The sequence below is a fragment of the Nansenia antarctica genome (genome assembly GCF_963989245.1).
Source record: "Nansenia antarctica genome assembly, chromosome: 5".
NCBI classification, from domain to species: Eukaryota; Metazoa; Chordata; class Actinopteri; order Argentiniformes; family Microstomatidae; genus Nansenia; species Nansenia antarctica.
Genome location: NC_137690.1, coordinates 68,614,922 through 68,638,244, shown reverse-complemented (window position 1 = coordinate 68,638,244; position 23,323 = coordinate 68,614,922). Strand labels below are relative to the sequence as shown.

Sequence of the window (23,323 nt, the reverse complement as noted above, 5' to 3'; positions counted from 1 at the left end):
AGGTTGGTAGTGGTGTAGCTAACACAGTGAGGTTGGTAGTGGTGTAGCTAACACAGTGAGGTTGGTAGTGGTGTGTAGCTAACACAGTGAGGTTGGTAGTGGTGTGTAGCTAACACAGTGAGGTTGGTAGTGGTGTGTAGCTAACACAGTGAGGTTGGTAGTGGTGTGTAGCTAACACAGTGAGGTTGGTAGTGGTGTGTAGCTAACACAGTGAGGTTGGTAGTGGTGTGTAGCTAACACAGTGAGGTTGGTAGTGGTGTAGCTAACACAGTGAGGTTGGTAGTGGTGTGTAGCTAACACAGTGAGGTTGGTAGTAGTGTGTAGCTAACACAGTGAGGTTGGTAGTGGTGTAGCTAACAGTGAGGTTGGTAGTGGTGTGTAGCTAACACAGTGAGGTTGGTAGTGGTGTGTAGCTAACACAGTGAGGTTGGTAGTGGTGTAGCTAACACAGTGAGGTTGGTAGTGGTGTGTAGCTAACACAGTGAGGTTGGTAGTGGTGTAGTTAACACAGTGAGGTTGGTAGTGGTGTGTAGCTAACACAGTGAGGTTGGTAGTGGTGTGTAGCTAACACAGTGAGGTTGGTAGTGGTGTGTAGCTAACACAGTGAGGTTGGTAGTGGTGTAGCTAACACAGTGAGGTTGGTAGTGGTGTAGCTAACACAGTGAGGTTGGTAGTGGTGTGTAGCTAACACAGTGAGGTTGGTAGTGGTGTAGCTAACAGTGAGGTAGGTAGTGGTGCTGTAGCTAACACAGTGAGGTTGTTAGAGATGCTGTAGCTAACACAGTGAGGGGCTGTCACAAATGCTGTACAATACATTTAATGGAAAGCAGAAGCTCTCAGCAGAAGCTCTCAGTGTGACATTATGTCTAAGAAACTGCTCTCCTGATATAGCAAGCTAGCAGGGACCTCTTTTGCAACCTCTTAGCTACTTACGTTGAATAAGATATATGAACAAAAAAAAGGGTATGGACAGTTATGCTGCCCTGGGGGCAGCGACGTAAAACGCTAAGCTAAACAGAGCTAGCTAGGACATACATAGTAAGTTCAGGCGGGAAACTTTAAGTCGAAGTGACAGGCCGCGGATTGGCACGTATGCAAAGCATCACCACATGTCTCAAGGACGAGGCTTAAAAGATGCAACACCCGTGGCTAAGACAGTTTTACACCTCTGGTCGTCCCACCCACCGCCCGAGCCTCCGCCCGCTCAGTCGCTCTGTATTTACCTACCTACTGGGGGGTTTGATAGTTATGGGCCCCCTGCTGTTGTTTTATACTTTATGTTGTTTAAACTTCAGGCAGTGAGCTATACAGAGCGTAGCCATTCAATTACACCAAACCTTAATGTATTACCATTTCCATTAAACATGATTAAATCGATGTGTAAGTGTCCTGACTGAAATACCAGTAATTCAGCTCCCGTTGACTTCATCAAAACATTTACTTGAAGAAGCTATTATAAACTCAAAACATTCGAACAAACTGCCCTAAGGGCAGATCTCAAGCGAAAAGGGTAATAAGGAAGTTACTGCTAGGGGCAGCCGTTGTAATCACTGTTTAAATGCTTCCCCAGAGGTAAGTAATGTTCGTTTGAGTTAAGAACACTTGGTGAACAAAAGGATTTAAAAGGATTTCAAGCACAAATGGTAATAAAAATAGTATTTATTGCCCTAGTGGCCGGTATAGAATTACCGTAATAAGTTTTATTTACAAGATTCTCCTTCCAAACCCGCACCATGTTTTCCAAAGGTATGCATCCGTTAAACTCCGCCCATTGACTTTTTAGATACCAATCGGATTTGTTCTGCCCTAAAGCAATGAGATTCTCTCTGCGCTTCGAACAAAGTCGACTAACCTTTATGCCAATTCTTATAGGGTCAAAATAAAAGACAGCACACACAGCTGGAAAACAACATATTAGGGGTCGTCAACATTCACTCCTTAAACGCATCTGTTGTCCAAAAGTCACTGAGTTCACTGCTGCATGGCTTCCATGTGTGTCTCTGTGTCTACTGTATGCGTGTGTCTGTCTGACCAGGGCCTTACCGTTCTCACCTCCGTGCCGGCGGATAGAGGGAGGGGCCAGCGGCTTGTTGACTGGCAACAATAGCTGATGACGAGAGACCTGGGTGAGGTGGAGAATGTATGGATATCAGTTATAGGTCGTATATAAGTCATTTACATTATGTATATCAGTTGTAGGATTTATATCAGTGAAGCATGTATAGTGCCCTCCACAATTATTGGTAAAGGTGAGTAAAAAGGGTCATAAAAAATTCACCTTTTGGTGAATTAGCTTAATTAGAAACATCCAACCTTTAATTGAAGTACATTTATTTGGAGAAGATAATAATCTGTCATCAAGAAATACTTTCTAACAAAACCATGTGTGCCACAATTATAGAAATTCTTATGAACAAAATGTAACAGAAGCATCTTTTCCATTTATATATATATTTTTTTAAGTTGAACAGAGTGTTTAGGAACTTTCAAGCAGTAATCCACGACCTAGTGTTTCACTAGGGTATAAATATGAGGTGACACAGAGGCCATATTCTCGTATTCATACATCAACATGGGAAAGATAAGAGAACACACAAATGAAATGAGGGAAAAGTCTGTTGAGCTTGATGAGTCAGGCATTGGCTTTAAAAAAGAGCTACTCACCTGAAAATGCCCATATCTACCGTTAGGACAATACTTTCTTAAGTTCAAAGCAACTGGAACTGTTACAAACCTGCCTGGAAGTTTATCCTCACCACACACAGTGAGGATGATGTTAAGAGAGGCAAAAAAATCCCCAAGGATCACTGTTGGAGAATTACAGAGGAAAGTCTCCAAAACTACCATTAGACGGCACCTCCATGCCAACAAATTATTTGGAAGACCATGCCAGAAAGCCTTTCCTGTCCTTTAACCACAAACGTAGGCGCCTGGAGTATGCCAAACGCTACTTTGACTGGAACCGTGTTCTATGGTCCGATTAAAAATGTAGTTTTTTTGGCAACAAACACTCAAGGTGGGTTTGGTGTAAAAAGTAGGATGGCCAAACCAAAAAGAACCGGATCTCCACTGTTAAGTATGGTGGAGGTTCTGTGATGTTTTTGGGCCTGTTTTTCCTCCAAAAGGCCCTGGGAACCTTGTTAGGGTACATGACATCATGAACTCCATGAAATACTAGGACATTTTAAACCTGAATCTGGCTGCCTCTGCCCGAAAACTAAAACTGATGTCGTCATTGGACGACGACGCAGGACAATGAACCAAAACATACATCCAAACCAACATAATAAAGGTTCACTGAACACAAAATCAAGCTTCTGCCATGGTCATCTCAGTCCCCTGACCGACACCCCATTGGAAACCTGTGGGCTTAACCGGAGAGGAGAGTGCACAAGAGAGGACCGGTATTCTCCAACCTTATTAGATGTTACAGGAGAAGACTCGGTGCTGTTTTATTGGCAAATGTATAGGCAAAGGGAGGCAATGTTAGAAATAATTATTTCTTGAAATTGACTTCAATTAAAGGTTGGATGTGTAAAAAAAAAAATCTGTGTGACATTGAGCTAATTCACCAAAAGGTGCATTTGTTATAACCCTTTTTACTCACCTTTACCAGGGGTGCCAATAATTGTGGAGGGCACAGTTATAGTTTGTATCAGTTATGTATATAGTGCATATCATTTCTAATGACTTATCCAAAGACCTACTCTCCAACTACCGCAAAATAGAACCCAACAATACAACATTCAAATACGCATATCTTCTTCAACTCTTTTCCAATTTCAATGTATAGCATCATTTGAAAGCTTTACAATATGTCCTTTCAGAATATGTAAAAAAAAAACTGAAAAATGACTTCGGCTACGGGATGCACTTTTCACCAGCAGCTGTCACATGACCAAGGCGTTATAGACCAAGTCTCCTACTGACCTGTGGCGAAGGACAGATCGTACTGTCCTGAGAGCAGTGGGTAGCCGAGGTGGTGGTGGGAGGGCATGATCCTCTGGGAGGGGGAGGAGCGGGGTCTGTCCATATCCCGCTCTCTCTCCCGCTCCCCCCCGCCACCGCCCCTCTCTCTCTCCCTCTCGTGGGAGGAGGGCTTGTCCCCCACCGTAGGGGACTTGCTCTTGTACTGGCTGGCGTGCTGGTGCAGGATGTCCAGGGCTTTAGAGTCTGATGCTGCTTTGCTAACGGTGGGGCTGGCGCGAGATTTGTCTCCTCCCTCCTCGCCCCCGGCCATCTTGCCACCGTAAGGGGAGAACGGGTAGCCTGCAGGCAGGTAGGAACCTGGAGGGGATGGACGATTGTTAAAATTATATTTCTGTCAGGTGTCAAAGCTAAAGTAATACCAACCGACAGAATACCAACACAGGGACACGTGACAGCGTCAACACCGTATCCTGGAAAACAGCTGGTTAAAACCAACAAACAGTATACAGCATCTGTTCCATTTAATCATTTAATCTAATTTGATCAAAATTGACCATATGTCTGAATAAAAACAAGTCAGTTACTTAAACTGTTAAGTGTTCCTTTTTCATCGTTTTTTTTTTCAATACAGACTTCAATCAATCAAAGTTGAATTTGATTGGATCGTAAGATTTGACTCCTGGGTAAGGTGATCTCATACCTGGGTAGTTCTGCATCATGACTGAGGGCATGCCCCTGTACCCGGGGTGGCTGGGGTCGTACCCCTGGCCGTAGGGGTACCCGTGCATGTAGGGCATGTAGCCCTGGTGCTGGGCCAGGGGAGACGAGAACTGCATGTGGGCGTTGGCGTTGGCGCGGGGGTCTTTCCCCATGGCGCGGTGGTCCTCGGAGGACGTCCTCGGGTCGGCGGCCTCTTTGCCCTCGTCTTTGGGGACACCGGCCTGACTCTCCTTGGGTCTCGGCCGGTCGTCTTTTCCTTTACGGTCACGTTCCCGCTCTCTGTCTCGCTCGTCTTTCCATCGTGGCGGGTTCTGCTGCTGCTGCTGCTGCTGTTGCTGTTGTTGTTGTTGTTGTTGTTGTTGTTGCTGCTGCTGCTGCTGTTCGTCATCCTGTTGGGTCTTCTGGCTGTCAGGATACTGCTGGGGTTAACAGTGGGACAGGAGTGTTAGGATACACGTTGGGGGGGTAGATATGTTAAATATGAGTCTGCCTAATCAGATGTGACTGCCTTGTGTGGGACCTTCCTTTCACTAAGCTACCCACATATAAGACCTTAAAACAAGTAAACGTGACATACTAAGACATGCAGGAGACATACAATAACACTACATCTAGACGAGGAGATGTCTTACCTGTCTGTACCACATAGCCTGCTCCATCGCCCCCTGTCCTCTGGACTCCACCCCCGCCTTGGAGGAGTCCTCTTTCCCATGATGCCCCCCTTCGCTCAGCTTCATCTTCAGCCCCTCGGCCTGCTGGGACTTGGAGGAGAAGTCCTCTGTTTTGATTCCTATACTAGCCTTGGAGGTGGGCTCTGAGGGGGAGTCCCTGGGGGGCTTGCCAGGGGGGGGTTGCTGCTGCTGCTGCATAGCCTTTCCCTGGTCCGACAGGCCGGGGGCTTTGGTGAGGGCGGGGGGCATGGAGGCCTTCTGCTGTTTCCACTCCTCCTTCATGGAGGCCTCCCGTTCTTTCATGGCGCTGTCGGACTTCTTCTCTGCGACGCTGCGGTGCTGTTCCGCCACCTGCCTCTGCCTCTCCTCGTACTGCTGCCGGTAGGCCGGGTTGGTGTTCAGCAGGTGGTTGTGGTAGGCCTGGTCTGGGTGGTAGGCGTAGGGGGGGACGTAGGCGTACTGGTTGTAGTAGAGGGGCTGCATGTACATGTTGGCGCGCTGCTGGATGACCGAGGGTTGTTGTTGTTGTTGTTGCTGTTGTTGCTGTTGTTGTTGCTGTTGTTGTTGCTGCTGTTGTTGCTGCTGCTGTTGTTGTTGCTGTTGTTGTTGCTGTTGTTGCTGTTGACTGGAGGCAGTGATCTCAGGTTTGCGCTCGTGGGGTTCGTGGGGTTCGATCTTGATCTTCTCCTCCACTTGGTCCTGGTCCTCCTCTCTCTCTTTCTTCACCTTGACCTGACCCTGCTGACCCTCGTAGCCGGGCGAGTAATAGGTCTCGTAGTTGGCATAGTACGGAGACTCCTTGTTGGGCGTCTGGTTGGGGAAGAGGGCCTTCTTAGCCCCTTCCCTGACGGATTCTTCTGTCTTCACTCTCACCCCGTCCACCCTCCCCTCTCCGTCCTCCCCGGCGTCAGAGATGTCAGAGTACGCCGGACTGTTGGTCTTCACCGAGGAGTTGTCGCCGCCGTTTTGGGTCACCACGTGGAGCGGCGTGAGGGGTTGTGGCATCCCCCCGGCGTCTAGCCGACTGGCCACGCCTATGGATGGACTGGGGGCGTTGTCCGTGAAGCTGTAGATCTTGTCCGCCTCTGCCTTGATGCTGGCCAGGCGGCTCTGGTGGGGGTCAGAGGAGCCGTTGAGGAGCCCGCCGTCACTCTTGTTCCCTGGGTCGGAGGACTCAGAGTACGGGCTCTTCCCCTCCTCCGGCCTCCCTCCTTTCGCCAGTGGTTTGGGGCTGTCCGCCTCCTTCCCGCTGCCATCTTTCTTCTTCTTCTTCTTCTTGTCCTTGGTGCCGGTGGAGGCGGGGTTGAGAGCGGAGGGGTCTCCCGGGGCGGTGGGCTTGGGCTGGGGACTCTTCATCTGCAAGAGACACAAGAGATGTTTACAAAGAGGCTTTTTCAAACGCATAGACAATGATTCCTCCAACTCATAGTACACTAATGCAGCACTGATACAAAGATACAAAAAGGTAATTTGTACTAAGAGCAATACACGCTTTCAAATTGTCCAAATTGTTGTCGGTTGCTAGCACTGATTTGAAGATGGACCATAGTGACTATTGTTACCCTCTGTCTAGCTAATAAAAACATGTGTATCTACATTCTGTCTAGTGTGCTGTTCTAACACTACTATTATTACTACTACTACTACTACTACTACTACTACTACTACTACTACTACTACTACCTGAGGGCTCTTAGGGACCCCCTGGATCATGGGGGTCACTCCTGGGGAGGCGTTGGGGTTTCCTGCAGGGAATGAAGAGGTCTGGAGGGAGTAGAGCTGCTGGGACGCTACAGCCCCCGGCGGCGGGGGGAGAGGGCGGGAGGACTTGACGTTTTTCTGGGCCAGTTTATCGGACTTTGCTCCGCCGCCGCCGCTGGACTTTTTGGACTTGTCCTTGTCCGAGCCTCTCCTCTCGTCCAGGCCGTCGTTGCTGGCCTCGTCGGTGAGGCACGGCCCGGCCTCACAGCCGTCCATCGGAACGCCGCACACGTCGGGGTCGGCGTCGCCGCCGCCGCTTTTCTTTTTACTGGTCTGTTTCGAGCCGAACTTGCCCGGGGAAGGGGACGGGCTCTGGGCGTCGAAGCCCCTGCCTTTAGGGGTGACCGACCGCGCCGGGGACAGACTGCCTTTCTGAGATATGGACGCTCCGTTGCAGCTCCCCGGCTCGGGGTGGAGGGTGGAGGACTCCTCCCCGTACTCGCTGTCCCCGTCCAGGTCCAGCTTTATGTCCTCGTCGTTGTTGTGGGCGCGCGCCTGGTGGTACTTCAGCCCGTTGATGTGCTTGTACTTCTTGTTACAGTTGGGGTGCGGGCAGTCGATTAGCACCGGCGAGGGGCACGTACGGTCCGGGGCGGGGGGGAGGGGCTCAGTCTTAATGGAGGGGATGGGGAGAGCGGGCAGCGGCGCTCCACCACCTCCTCCTCCTCCTCCTCCTCCTCCTCCTCCTCCTCCACCTCCTCCTCCGCCTTCTCCTCCTCCGCTGTTGGAGTTGGTGCGCATTCTCTTGTTCCCCTTAGTCTCCTCGGAGCTGGAGTTAGGCTCCATGTCGGAGGCCGAGGGTTTGGTCTTGCGTTTCCCCGCCGGCGAGGGGCTGGCCTTGACCTCCTCCGCCGTGGTGTTGCTGTTGGGCGGCGTGCGGCGCTCTGAGGAGGTGGGTTGGCTTCCCCCCCGTCGGCCCTTGCTGTTGCTGCTGCTGCTGCTGCTGTTGTTGTTGTTGTTGTTGTTGGAGGCGGCGGCGCCCCGCGTCTTGCTGCTGTTGCTGCCCTTGTTGTCGGAGGAGTTGCTGTTCTCGTTGAGGGGCGTGTTGCTGTTGGGCCTCATCCTCTTGCCCCGGCCTCGGCCGTTCCTCATCTCCAGATCACTGGTGGGGGACTCGCAGAACCTGGAGGGACACAGGAAGCAATTAGCAATCATTATCATCACCAGTTAACGCTCTCCACCCCCCCACCCCCTTCCCATGTGTCCCCAGCACTACCTTAATTAGGCCCCTATACTTTATTTTATTTGTTTTTTGTTTCTTTTTATTATTACTACTCGATCTTTTCAGTTTGTAAAGCGTCTAGAAAAGTCTAATGTATTATATCATTATGATTGTTGATTAGTTCTGTATTTCATGTCATTCTATATTTCTGCGTAGACCAAACGTAGGTTGTTTTATGTTTAGGTGAACATAAAAAAACAGGAAGCTCATATTATATAAGAGAGAAAAAAAAAAGTAATTACATACATTTCTTACTTAACGGAGTGAACATCAATTACTGAATAAAAGGTTGTGAACTAATCTACCTGCATTTGTAATCATAACATACAGTAATAATTGACATCCTTAAAATAGCCGACCCCCATGACTCTCTTAATTGTAATGTAATTATCTTTCTGCTCGACAGTGAAGGTTAGCAATATGAGACAAAAAGACACGGGGCCACTATGAGTCATCTCTTTCCCCCTGCGAATCTCTCCAGCAGCAGGGGATGTGAACCCATCCATAGGCTGCCTGACAGGGGATGTGAACCCATCCATAGGCTGCCTGACAGGGGATGTGAACCCATCCATAGGCTGCTTGACAGGGGATGTGAACCCATCCATAGGCTGCCTGACAGGGGATGTGAACCCATCCATAAGGCTGCCTGACAGGGGATGTGAACCCATCCATAGGCTGCCTGACAGGGGATGTGAACCCATCCATAGGCTGCCTGACAGGGGATGTGAACCCATCCATAGGCTGCCTGACAGGGGATGTGAACCCATCCATAGGCTGCCTGACAGGGGATGTGAACCCATCCATAGGCTGCCTGACAGGGGATGTGAACCCATCCATAGGCTGCCTGACAGGGGATGTGAACCCATCCATAGGCTGCCTGACAGGGGATGTGAACCCATCCATAGGCTGCCTGACAGGGGATGTGAACCCATCCATAGGCTGCCTGACAGGGGATGTGAACCCATCCATAGGCTGCCTGACAGGGGATGTGAACCCATCCATAGGCTGCCTGACAGGGGATGTGAACCCATCCATAGGCTGCCTGACAGGGGATGTGAACCCATCCACAGGCTGCCTGACAGGGGATGTGAACCCATCCATAGGCTGCCTGACAGGGGATGTGAACCCATCCATAGGCTGCCTGCCAGGGGAGGTGAACCCATCCATAGGCTGCCTGACAGGGGATGTGAACCCATCCATAGGCTGCCTGACAGGGGATGTGAACCCATCCATAGGCTGCCTGACAGGGGATGTGAACCCATCCATAGGCTGCCTGACAGGGGATGTGAACCCATCCATAGGCTGCCTGACAGGGGATGTGAACCCATCCATAGGCTGCCTGACAGGGGATGTGAACCCATCCATAGGCTGCCTGACAGGGGATGTGAACCCATCCATAGGCTGCCTGACAGGGGATGTGAACCCATCCATAGGCTGCCTGACAGGGGATGTGAACCCATCCATAGGCTGCCTGACAGGGGAGCAGGAACTCATCCTCATTCATTATTCAACATAAGCGTGAGAGCCGGCAGATTCTGCACACTGAAAAGATTGTCAAATGATATGAGCTTTACTGGAAAGCCTTGAAGGCAAAGTTGAGCTGCGCTAACTTACTGAGTGAATGTCCTTCAGACAAACAACGAGGCTGTACAGTCTGTACTCTTGGAGTACAAATTACAAACTTATTAAACAAAACAATCAATGCCTTGTCTACTTTTTGTCTAAATGCCGTATATTTGACATTGGAGATTTTCATCAAAAAACCGGTTCAAAGCTTTCATGCTCGTTAAATGAGATGGAATTGCAGGAATTAAAACACGGAGATAGACGGAGAGAATTAGACACCACCACCAAGACAATGCTGATGGCCCGGCTCATCCCACCCCTGGGGGGGGTGGAATGTGATACAGTGCTGGGAAAAGCTTTTAGCACAATAATTGGATTGGCCAATCTGCCTTGTTATAGAGTTCTATTTCCATCACTTCCTCTTGGGGATGTCAGTCTTTTTTGCAAAAATGTGTTGAGTCTAGTGCCTTGAGTGAGTCTCCTCAGAGCTTAGGTAATGAGCGCTGCGGAGAGATTCCTGCTACACCTCCAGAGATAGCACAGACTGTACTGATGGCTATCTAATGGGTTAGAGATTAGAGGCTAAGGTGGTGAAGCTAATATCAAAAGACAGGGTATATACAGGAATCTTGAGGTTCATTTCAATACCTTTCTAAGACTTTTTAAAGACCTAGTCAATATTTTTCCAGACCTCACCGCCACTTCGAGCTGTAACCGTTTACATCAGTGACACCTTTAACTTAACAGTTTTAGTTTGCAATAGACAAGACCACTATCATACAACAGAATTTCCGGTTCATCTTTGTTTTTTAATAAAACGAATACATTATTTTACTAAAAGTTTTTAGGACAAACTCTTTGGACAGAGTCTAATTCAGAAAAATACCTACAAAATTCAAGACCTCATAAAACCGTGATAAGACTTTTTAATACTTATTAAGGGTCTTGATTTTCCCAAAATTTATTTATCAACTTTTAATACTTTTCAAGACACCGCGGATACCCTGAAAGAGCTAGGTTGATGGACGGTATATTGTATGCTGTGCACACAGGTAAAGGTTAAAGCAGGCTTAATTATAGAATGGAGCTAGACGCTGCTCTATACTTATGTAGGAACAATGTAGCAACACTGTTAGCATGCTGTTACAAAGTACAATAGCTTTGAAATGGCATAGCAATGGTGCTGAGTGGTTAGTGTAGCTTAGCATAGCTCAACATAACAAGCAAAGAACGAAACACTAGCGAAAACAATGTGGGTCCTAGAGTTAAGTGAACACAGTACACTAGATTTTGATGGGCTTGGTTCCACATGAAGAGACTGAGGTTCTATGCCATAACACCATAACCATAGAATCTATGGGGAGGTGTTCTATGGGGATGTGTTCTATGGGGATGTGTTCTATGGGGATGTGTTCAATGGGGATGTGTTCAATGGGGATGTGTTCTATGGGGATGTGTTCAATGGGGAAGTGTTCTATGGGGATGTGTTCTATGGGGATGTGTTCTATGGGGATGTGTTCTATGGGGATGTGTTCAATGGGGATGTGTTCTATGGGGATGTGTTCTATGGGGATGTGTTCTATGGGGATGTGTTCTATGGGGATGTGTTTTATGGGGATGTGTTCTATGGGGATGTGTTCTATGGGGATGTGTTCTATGGGGATGTGTTCTATGGGGATGTGTTCTATGGGGATGTGTTCTATGGGGATGTGTTCTATGGGGATGTGTTCTATGGGGATGTGTTCTATGGGGATGTGTTCTATGGGGATGTGCGTTACCTGGGTGGCGCCCAGTCGTGCCGGGTACAGTCCAATAGGGTGCCCACGTATGTCTTGTTCCGCCAGGTGACGTTAACCACCAGCATTCCTGTGAGGAAAGAAAACAGAAAGTCTGAGCTATGGGGTTTTCCATTTGCAGGCATGTCTTCAGCTGTATCAAAGAGTGGTCGACAGACTAAAGAGATTTACGCTTGTTTTACCAAAGAGATTATACTAAGAGGTCCAGGAACTGCTTTTCCAATACAAATCCCCAATCATGCTCGTAGGCTGTCATGGCTTGGGGCGGCTGTGGCGCAGGAGGTTTGAACCCCAAATTGCTCCCAATGAGCGGGCCGGCGCCTTGCATGGTAGCTTGCCGCCATTGGTGTGTGAATGTGTGTGTGAATGGGGTGAATGAGAAGACGTTGTAAAGCTCTTTGGAATAAGGCGCTATATAAGTCAGTCCATTCACCATTTATGGCAGGCGTTAGCCAATAGCTTTCATGGCAGAATGAAGTGGTGGTGTCAGGTTTCAGAGTGCGAAACTGTGTGTGACTAGATGGTTACATGTAGTCATGCCATATTCATTTACCTAAAACCATGTCTGAACGTCCGAAATACCTCTTTTATTTCCGAAAAACAATAACAAAATGTGGAAGAATGAAATGAACTCGCTCATATCAATAAGACCAATCAGCTTAGTTTGCTTCACAGGGCATTTCCGGAAATAATGGCCACTTTAAATTGTGTCAGTATAGTGTACTGTAGTATAGTAGTGTGTGGCTAGTGTGGAACTCTGGTTTTCTGAGAGTCTCCCAGCATACATCTTCAATGACTGTTTACAATGTGCAAACCTTTTTCATAGTTGTTGCTGTTGTCTTAAGAGGTAAAGGAAAACACATTCACATGAAATCATTTGCCTACATTTCTCATGTCTCATATTGACACCTAACAGCCTGGACGCAGTATTTCAGAATTATCATGACAGTTTCTTGTGATCCAGGATCAGGTCTATCTGGCAGATTTTGAGGAGTATATGGGAAATATTATCCTGGATAGCAAAAAAAAGAATGATCCAGATTAAAAGCATATACTGGGCCTTGGGGATTAACATGAATTCCTCCTCCACTGTGAATCTAAGACCTAAACTTTGACCTCAAAGTGGACCCAAGACCTTACATCAGCTTCAGTACTCACTGAAAAGTACTACCCCCATCCAAAGAGGCTATTTCACCATCACACATCACAGAGTTTCAATTAACCAAAGAGGGTTATTTGTATGTAAAATAATTTGCTGTCCTCCATCTGACTTTGCTGCTGGTGAACTGAACTGGCTCCTTCTGAGAGACGGTTGTTCTACAGTAAGCTGTTATCATGAGAGCTACAGTAAGCTATTATCATGGGGGAAACATGCGGAAGATGAAGAAGAGATTCTTTAAGCAATGGGTCCGGAGTTCACTTTCAGCCCCGGGGTTTAAACTGTCACGCTTGAATGATTCTGCTAGAAGACTTTAACAGAGCGCTCGGAGCACAGAGCTGCTAAACGAATGAATGTCTATCGTCTATCGTCGCAGGACTAAAAGAGATGAACAGGGCATGATACGTGAATATCCTTGACTGGTATCTACCAGTAGAGTATACTGACCACACGCTTCTGTGTTGCCATTTCACTTGTGATAAGTTGGTAGCGCTCCGCACGGCTAGCCTATCTAGGTATGACCAGAGAAGAGGAAGATACCTGACCGTTCGTCTCCAATCGAAGTTTAGCCAAGCGTGAGATCGTCCCGTGCGATCAATACATCAATGCATACAATGCGATCAATGCATATAATACAGTTACAGTATGTATCTCACTCACACACACACACACACACACACACACACACACACACACACACACACACACACACAGCAGTAGAGAAGACGACACAGCACAAATGACAGACTGTGCGGGAGAAACCTGACATCTCAAAATCTCTCTACCCGTCAGTCAAGTCATTCTGAGTCAGCGCTTTCAGATTCACACTTCTCTCCTCAGCTTCCGACATTCTCCTTCTGTGACCCTGCGACACAATCTTGTACAGCGGCTGCTGATTAAGGCTAATCATAATTTACACGCACAGCCAGATAGAAAGCTGCTGATAAATTATGACACATTGCATATTTGCAAGGCAAATCGCTCTTTTCACTAACATCGAGAGCAAAAAAAAAGAGAAACACCTAAGAAAAAGAAGCTTATGGCTTCAAAAAGAGAGCGAGCTCAATCTCCGTCTAAAAACAGTCAACATTTATTACCGCCCACTCCCCTCTAATGGTGAGCTCAGTATGCCATCTCAGCACTGCAGAGAAACTGGACTCTGCAGTGGAGTCACTTCTCTAATGGCACAAGAATGCTGGCTGGCAGCTTCCATTCCTTATTGGCTCAGGAAACCTCTCTCTCTCCGTCCCCTTTCCTCAACCCCTCTCCTGTTCCTTTTCCTCAACCCCCTTCTCCTGTTCCTTTTACCCATCCACTCATCCTCATTCCTTCCATCGCCCCTTCCCCTTTGAGCAGCTAGCATTTCTGCTTCTCTTCGCTGAAGGACTGCCTCGTCTTTACCGCATCTGGTGTGAAACCAGTAAGTGAGTGTATAATGCATGTGTATACAGGAACCTGCTGACACTCGGTCACTGGCCCCTGCCTGCTCTAGACGGTAAACAGACCAGAAAGTGTTCACCTCCAGTCCGGGTCCTTGCTCTCTCAACCGGAGCGAACTAGAAAGCAACTCTTGTGTGTTAGGGGGAAGCAGAGGTCCTCGGGTTCGGTCTTGCGTAACTTTAAGAGGGCTTAGGCCTTCTGCGAAACACCTTTCACACCCCGCCCCCACTACTCTCTCTCTCTCTCTCTCGGTACATAATAAACCCAGAATGGCACCAGCAGCCACTCACTCTGGCCTCTGCACTTGTTTACAGAGTGAGGGACCAGAATGGCGTCACAGAGACAAACACAAGGCTATCCCTCTGAAATGGGAGTTTAGCCGGGGGTGGGTGGAGGTCTGGGGCTTAGGTTCTGGACAGGCCAGCATCAGTGGGTTACCCTCCTCCCCCCCCTCCCCCCTCCTCCCCGTCAACCTCATTAGGGTCACCGTGGCTGGCTGATTGAAGCCAACATTAATGAGGGGAATTGGCCTGTAATTTCACCTCTCATTTCCTCTTTAATGCCACTAAGCAACAAGCAGCGGCGGCCCCTCGTCCACTAGTCTCCCCCGGTCCTTGTGTACTGTTATTTAATAAGAGCCTAATGACAGAGAGGATCAGTCAGGCTGGCTGCACGGGTCACCGGCTTCCCAGGTCCCCACTGACGTGTTTCATTAGTCCGCAGCGAGGGGACGTAATCAGGCCTCCCGCTGGCAGGTCAAGTCTCCAGGCCACCGCTTCAGACTCTGACCCCTCTGACCTCTCGTCCTGCCCAATAGGACGACAACAACACTGGTCGGTAGTTATTGTTCCTGAGCATTATAATGCAATGCTTTACAAGTCCTTCATACCTGTATTCTTGCCTACATGATGTGACTCATGCCACTAGGGGAAAGTATGTTGGCACAACTGCGCAAATGTGAAAATGAATGTGAAATTGACAGTGTACAACACATTAACCATTTAAATTGACAGATGAGGTGGCTAATCCAAACAAACAGTCGTGTAGGTTGCTCTAACGATTCCAGTACGCGTCTTAAGCAAGAGAGCAATCATTCACTTGAACAATATAACGGCACTTTCAACTAAAGGTGGTAATTACCACTGCATGCGCACGTACACACGCAGACACACACACACACACACACACTACCCCCCCCCGCACACACACACAGCAAGCTGCACGGCTAATGTTTCTAGCTGCTAATAAGGTTTGCCACCTTTCCCTGTGGAGATGCCACTTTGCTCCCACTAGCCATTCTGCTCTGAGAGCTGTGTTCATCAAGGGACTGTGGAAATGGGAAAACGAGAACTCTGAGGGAAAACGGTCTTGAAAATCATTATGAGACTGCACAGCAGTCAATTACAAGTGAATAATAGATGTGATAGCAAACTGCTATTCTAATGGCGACATATCGGAAACTCATATGCAGTATACCAGTATAATGTTGTAACTTGAGTTACTACACAGGTACAGGGGGAGCGTGAAAGTGTTACCATCCATTTATTGATTCAAACCAGCGCTGTAATTAAATATTCCATTAACTGGCTAATTCACTCGGGCCGTCAGAGAGTAACATGCTGTGAAAATGGTGGTTGAACTCCCAGTTGTCATGGGTTTTGTGGAAATCAGGATATTGGTATGCCTTTCAAACGGTCATAATGTCATCAGCGGCGTGCCGTTTCTCTCTTTGACGCTTGTAATGGGAGTGAGTGACACTTACTAAGAGGCACAATGAACACTCTGAAACACCAAACAGGGGAGTGCTGTGACAAAAGGGGAGGACAGCTGTGATGAATCGATGTGATAAATCCATAACACGAGGTTCAACGTATGACACGGAACCTCTTTAACACGATTACCCGTTTCATCCACGGTCGGAAGTGGGCAAAGATGTATGGGGGATGTCTTCATAATAAGCTCGTTTCGCAAAAAGAAAATACATCTTCACCGTTCAAATAAGCCTCCCGGCATTTTCCCCTTCAAGTGAAACTGTTGTGATCCAAGCAAAGAGGAGGTGCCAAAGCAACCATTAGTCAAATGCTGGTTGAGATGTGCGTGGTGTATAACATCACGGCTACAATTGGCAGGGCCGATAAATTCCCCTCAGGCTGATGATTACCCCTTATGACTATATCTGAGTGAATGAAAGGATGTACTTGTCAGTTAGGCAGAATGGGCCGGCGTCTATCCACAGCCAGCTATGGAATTTCAATTCCAAAATTGTCTCGTGTTCTGGCGAGTTGGAAATTGGCCACTTCAACAGTTAAACAGACAGACAGATTATGAGGCATCGACCAGTTTGTGTGTGTTTGTGTGTACTGTTAAAAGATAGCGTGGTGAAACACAACAACCGGTGGCAACTGTTGAGCTGCCACCAATTTAAAGCATTCCAAGCCTTTCTTTCGCTGGTGTTTCCAGAGCCTACATAAAGTGAAACACATTGTTGTGAAGGTTTTGAGACATTCATCATGAGATGCTTTGTGACATGAAATAAATGGACTGACTTATATAGCGCCTTATTCCAAAGCACTTTACAATGGCCTCTCATTCACCCATTCACACACACATTCACACACCAATGGCGGCAAGTTACCATGCAAGGCGCCGGCCCGCTCATTGGGAGCAATTTGGGGTTAAGTGTCTTGCCCAAGGACACTTCGACATGTGGCCAGCCGGGGCTCGAACTGCCGATATGCCAACCTTGCGATTGTTAGACGCCGACTCTACCTCCTGCGCCACAGCCGCCCCTGGTGTTATGTTACACCAATAAATCAAGAGATTCAAAACTCGGGTGTCGGTTGAAACAATCTTTCAAATCACCTGAAGTGCAGAATTGAAACCTCTTTGTTTCACTCCAAGACACTCATCCGGCCTTTCCAAACACTCCAAACAATATTAATGATATGTTGATAGAGTCCTTACTCCTTATCAGGCGTCCCTGCTGTATTTGGGGTTCTGATACAGTCCTCTCGACTAGGGTGTTTTGATAAAAGAGTGTACGACTCAAAGAAGACAGTTGTCCTTTCTTTGCCGACACGTCCTCTATACTAATTTTATACAAAGTCTTTCATGTAAATGTTTCGCTCCCTTACCTTCTTTTTTACTCTTTGGTGTGTGTAGGCGGACAGCTACTGGCCACTTGTCAATGCTCGCTCCATACTTCAAGGGCATACCCCTAGCTACGCAAGCTAGCTCGCTAAAAAAAACATTTCAATGAGGCCTTTGACAGGTAAGTGTTCAAAAGAGCAGGGGAGCATGGCCGACACAGTGTACTACAGACCAGGAGAAACCCTTTCATAAGACACGGCACCTTTCCAACCACCTGACACGGCTCCTGTTTTTATTTCATTTTTTCATATTTCACTTTTATTTATACAACGGAAGAAAAAAAACACTGAGATCAAGGGCCTCTTTTCACACGTGCGCGCTGTCCGCAATATGATACGATTACAAAACAACACATAAAAAGTTCAACAAGAAATAAGAGAGTCAGCTGTGGCTAAAGAGAGACATCTCCCAACAGCAATATCCATTTCATACTGACCTCTTTCTCTGCTCCGACGTCAAATAACCTGACCTCTTAACTTTTAAAAAACTAACAGTCGTAATCCTCCCAATGATGTAACATGTTGTATATAAATAATCCACCAGACAAACAGCCTGTACTATTCATCTATGAAGGCGGTTAAGTGCCTGTGGGAGCCACTAGGGGAAAACCCTGCTGCGTATTGGAGATGGGGTTGACATGGGTCGGTGGGGGGTTGGATGTGTGTGTGTGTGTGTGTGTGTGTGTGTGTGTGTGTGTCTGTGTCTGTGTGTGTGTGTGTGTACTGGCGTGGAGAGCTGCAGTGTTTGGCCGGGACCTCTCTTGTGTTCCCTTGGCCTGGGACACAGAGCCAGAGCCTTTCTGGGCTGCGATTCAAGAGCAATAAACTTCCCGACCATTTCAGAAATGACATTTGGAGGCATCAGCATGCGGAGGCCTGGGAGGGGTTAGCCCCGCTGGGCCGCGGCGACCCTGGCGATGGTGCCACGCCGCAGCCGTGCTGTGCCCAGGGATTTGTGTCAGAGCTCAGCCTTAAAATACCAGTCCCTGCTCCTCCCCGGCGCTTCATTTCACACACACGCCGCGAGCTGTCTGAATCAAACCCGCTCTGTGACTGGGTCTCTCGTTCTTCTCTTCTTCTCTCCCCCCCCGCCGCCCCCTCTCTCTCTCTCTCTCTCGCTCTTTCTCTTTCTGTCTGTGTCTCATGTTTACGGTTCAATATAAGAGAGGATGACTTTGAAATGCCCCTCTACAGGCATCTCCATTGTTGAAAGCTGAATCGTTGATTCGCACACAGATACGGGTTTTTTTCAAAGGTCGAGATTTGTTCGGGAGTCAAATATATTCCAGAAGGGTGTTACCTTGAAACGCAAATTCCATTGAATCTTTTTTTTAACATCAATCCTTTTTTTACGTGATAACTAACTGTGATCTGGGACAAAAGATTAATCCATCTGCGAGGGCAGTCGGCATGTTTCTTTTGGGAGTATCTTTGGCCTCTTCGGCTATCACTTTCCTCTAGCTCTTTAATTCCAGGCTGGCAAGGTCAAGGTGCAGACGTTCTCACTCAAGTCTGTTGTTCATTTACTTCCACAAGGGCAAAAGGCAGAGAGGTGAGGAAGCAGCTGTTGCGTGGCATGCTAAATGGACTCCACACACACACAGACACACACTCGGGCGCATACACACACACACACAGACACACACACACGCCAGTTGTCATGCCGAGCAGGAGGACTGCTCATCGTCATTCCTAATCAGACTGTTTCTCCCCCTGGTTCTGTATATCTTCGCTTTTGGCAGCATGTTTGCCCAGATTTCCTCATTTGGTTTTCATTTGTTAGGTCGCCCTAGTATGAGGGAGAAGTCTGAGACAGGGGGGGAAGTGAAGAGAGTAACTGGGGTAGTGTATTCAAAAGCTGGCTCCATTTTTGAAAAGCATGTTCTTGTCACGTTATAATGCCACTACGACATTAACAATTCTTGACGGCACAATCGCTGTAAGTTGATTTGTCACAATAGTACGTCATCTCCTGTTCCCTAGTCTAGCGGCTTGCTTCATCATTCTATGAACAACCCCGTCGACTCAATACGATCGCGTTGTAGCCTCTGCCAAATGGCTGCAATAACCTACAGCGTAATCCTGAAATAGCACGACGTTTGCGCGTTGCCAGGAATGAACAAGGGCCCTAGCTGCTTCCTCACGTCCTCGAAACGCAAGCCGAGCGGAACGTTCCGAGACACCGAACCAGAGGCTAGCACACGGCGCTGTGGTTTAGTGACAGATTGTTCAACACATGCAGATATTGTGTTACATTCTGCAGGGAGAGACATCCTTAAACACTTTCATCTGAGGGGGATGTTTCTCTACCACAGTACCGTTTGTTCTGCTTTTCCACCCACACAGTGTGTCACTGAGATATAGATCTGGCCGCTTCAGAGATAAAGAGAGGAAGAAAAAAAAGCTGAAAAAACAGAAAAAACACTTGCTTCAAAGTGGGGATGTGCACTCTTGCAACCCCAATGTTTACAACACTGAGGACTATATCGACCTCTTCACCTGCCGAACAGAGGCAGGCCTCCACACACACACACACGCACAAACATATCGACACACACACACACACACACACACACACGCATACACACATACTGTACATACCGACACACACACACACACACACACACACACAGCAACACACTCACACACAAAACCACCAACCCACTCCAACCGACCCCCCTCTGAGCCCCCACTGGGGTCTATCAACTCAACGATTACCTCTTCCAGCCAAACGGCAGATTGAAATTGAGGAAGAGTGTGAGTGTGTGTGTGTGTGTCATGTCACACACAGACATGGCCTTGTCTAAGTACCAGCCTCCCCTTCCACCGAACCCTGCAATTGCTAGCTCTCCCCCTGCTCTGAGACGTTGTTAGGGTGGGTGGGTGGGGGTGTGGGGGGGGCTGGCTGCGTTCACTCCCACATGTTCCCGGTGTGGAGGACCGGGGTGAATCAGACAGCGCCCACGGCTGGAAAGAGAAAAACACTTAAGAGCTGAGCCGTGCTTTGGGAATGTTGATGAGGCAGAGGGGCCTTTATATTCGCCCAGTGGCTCGGAGCAGACAGACGGGCAACACTGTGTTTGTGTGGGCGATTCTTACCCCGTCTGCCTGCCTGCCTGCCCAGTGATAGAACATGAGCCTCCCTTTGAAGATTAGGTGTCGGCATTATTGTGCATGACTGAGAATGATGGTTACTGAGTGAGACCCTGCAAACATGGCCTGCGAGTGATAAATATGTAAACAAAATAAAGAAATAATGATATATATATATCAAATCATAAGATATATATATATGTTACGGTACATGTGGGAATTCGGTACATGTGGGAAAACTAGGGTTAGGGTTAGGTGCTACGTCGACCTGGTACATGCTGGCATGTCTAACCCTAATCCTAATCCTAACCCTAACCCTAACCTTAACCGTAGCACCCTAGCACCTAACCCTAACCCTAGTTTTCCCACATGTACCGTAACATATATATATTCTTCTTTGATATTATTATATATATATAGTTGGACTGTTGCATAGTTGGAAAACTATGTTGCCCTCGTTTGCCTCCTACTGGTGGGCAAAACGGTAGAACAAAAAAGATCTCAATCACTTTTTCTTCGCGTTCGAACTTCAAGGCCCAGACTGAACTAAAAGGAATCGCCTTTGTTCACATAAAGGTCCGAGAAGCCTAGACACAGCTGTTTAGTCTATCAAAGACTCCCAGGACACAGATTAACTAGAGAAGACTCGCTCACTACTCTTTCAAGCGTCAAAAAGGGTTTGGTTTGGTTCTGAGAGCCGCGGCACACAACGTACCGTCTTCCGTCTCCTGCCAGACGATGCCCTCCAGGTTGACGCTGGTACCGGGCTCGCACGGCCCCAGGCACTCGGGCTCCGTTGCCATGGCGACGTCCGACGTGTTCACCGCTACGGAGCGCGTGCGGACCATGATCTGCTCGCACGGCGAGGCGACGTCACTGCTGTTGTTGTTGCCCACGGCAGCCAGGAGGTGGAGGGGGGGAGGGGCAGGCGTGGAGATCGGAGATTCCATCTGCAGGAGAGAGAGGGTGGTGGGGGGAGGGGGAGGGGGAGGGAGAGACAAGACATGAGACCCTTCACTTCAAAACCGCTGTGTATATACCAGCAGATGTTAGATATGAGAGGGATGCCACAAAGAGAGGAAGTCTGAACGCATGGGTGAGCTCCAGGAATGCCAGTGGCCCTTCATGTAATCTGATGCTTCGATTGGCCAACGGGTTGTGTGTGTGTGTGTGTGTGTGTGTGTGTGTGTGTGTGTGTGTGTGTGTGTGTAAGAGATAAAGAGAGAGGGAGCGAGAGAGAGAGAGAGAGTGTGTGTGTGTACTTCGCCTATCTCCAAGACCTGATTAGCAGGCATGTAGGCGTTGAACTGCTTTAGTCTCACTCTGAAGCAGGTCGTTGAGAAAGCTCGAGGGTGTACTGTACCAGGGTTCAAATTACAGGGTGCCCCTACCCCCCACCTCCCCGCCTCCCCCCCCCTCCCCATGACAAATCAGGGCCCATCCACAATGAAATATTCATCAATCCAGGCACCCCCCATGAATTCAGATAGGGTCATCCAGTTTGTCATTTGTACTCCCAAGTGTTACAAATCCTACCCCTCTCTCTCTCTCTCTCTCTGTCTGTTCTTATCCTGCCACACATCCTAGATCTCTGACACCACACCCGGCCATGGACCCACCACGCTCTGATTCCCTCTATTAGGGAGCTGGTTGTGGTGAGGAGCAGGCTGCAGATGGCTAGTAATTGATCCCACCTGTTCTGTGACACTGTGGTCGGCAGAGGAGAGAAGAGAGAGAGAGGACAGTAGGCGGTTCAATGAATGAGAGGGCGAGCAAAAGAGGTTGAGCGTGAGATGGGGGACAAGGGGGGGGGGGGAGAGAGAGAGAGACAGAGAGAGAGAGAGACTGACAGACAGAGAGAGAGACAGAGAGAGAGACAGAGAGACAGACAGAGAGACAGACAGAGAGAGAGAGAGAGAGAGAGACAGACAGACAGACAGAGAGAGAGAGAGAGAGAGAGAGAGAGACAGACAGACAGAGAGAGAGAGAGAAAGGGAGTGGTGGGTGGGTGCATCAATATTCTTTTAAATGAGGTCTTATACGCCAAATTTCACCGCAGCTCCCACAACAAGCTGTCTGTTGACTCCCTCCCTGCTAGCAGACAACCCAACAAATGAACATGGCAGGCGCGGCGGCGAGCTGGCGGCCTAATGACATCCTAATAACTCTGTGTCAGTTGATGATGCATGACGTGGCCAAGCTGTGTGCCGTTGAATGGATGGGACAGGACAGGTAATCACCCAAGCAGTCAACCTGCTCTGCTCTGTCCCCCCCCCGTCCCCCCGTCCCCCCCCTGCCCTTATGGAGACACAGCAAGCCTGCCACAGACAGGGACCACACACACAGACACAATGGAAAAAAACAACCCTCTCTGAAAGTGACAGGCCCTGACAGGAGACCAAACACAAACAGAGGATGAGAGAGGATGGCGATGGCCAGGGCCTTCTGACACACGCGCCTGACTGTAAACGTCTCAATCACGATTCTGGAGAGACTTTTCAGAGACGGATCTCTAGGATGATTCTATCTAGACTTTAATCCTTTACTCTGTTCATCATAAGCCTACAATACTGTCTAGAGTAAGTAGGCTTATGAACAGTATTAACAGTATTGTAGGTGATAGTGTACTAACAGTATTGTTGGTAATAGTGTACTAACAGTATTGTAGGTAGCCTAATAGTTAACAGTATTGTAGGTAATAGTGTACTAACAGTATTGTAGTATTAGGTAATAGTGTACAGTATTGTAGGTTATAGTGTAGGCTACTAATAATAGTGAGAATTGTAGGCAATAGTGTACAATACAGTATTGTAGGT

General features: G+C 48.2%; 1 protein-coding gene across 1 annotated transcript in view; it reads right to left on the bottom strand.

Annotated features, from left to right (window-relative positions):
* Positions 1-23,323, bottom strand: part of znf609b (zinc finger protein 609b) — a 78,162-nt gene that overhangs the window by 1,431 nt on the left and 53,408 nt on the right. The window contains exons 3-10 of the mRNA XM_080531885.1: positions 21,223-21,457; positions 11,649-11,736; positions 7,785-8,205; positions 7,005-7,751; positions 5,283-6,677; positions 4,631-5,069; positions 3,931-4,287; positions 2,044-2,122 (exon numbers count right to left, since the gene is read on the bottom strand). Coding sequence (XP_080388011.1) covers positions 2,049-2,122; positions 3,931-4,287; positions 4,631-5,069; positions 5,283-6,677; positions 7,005-7,751; positions 7,785-8,205; positions 11,649-11,736; positions 21,223-21,457 — 3,756 coding nt within the window. The 3' untranslated portion in view covers positions 2,044-2,048. The remainder of the gene's footprint in view (positions 1-2,043; positions 2,123-3,930; positions 4,288-4,630; positions 5,070-5,282; positions 6,678-7,004; positions 7,752-7,784; positions 8,206-11,648; positions 11,737-21,222; positions 21,458-23,323) is intronic.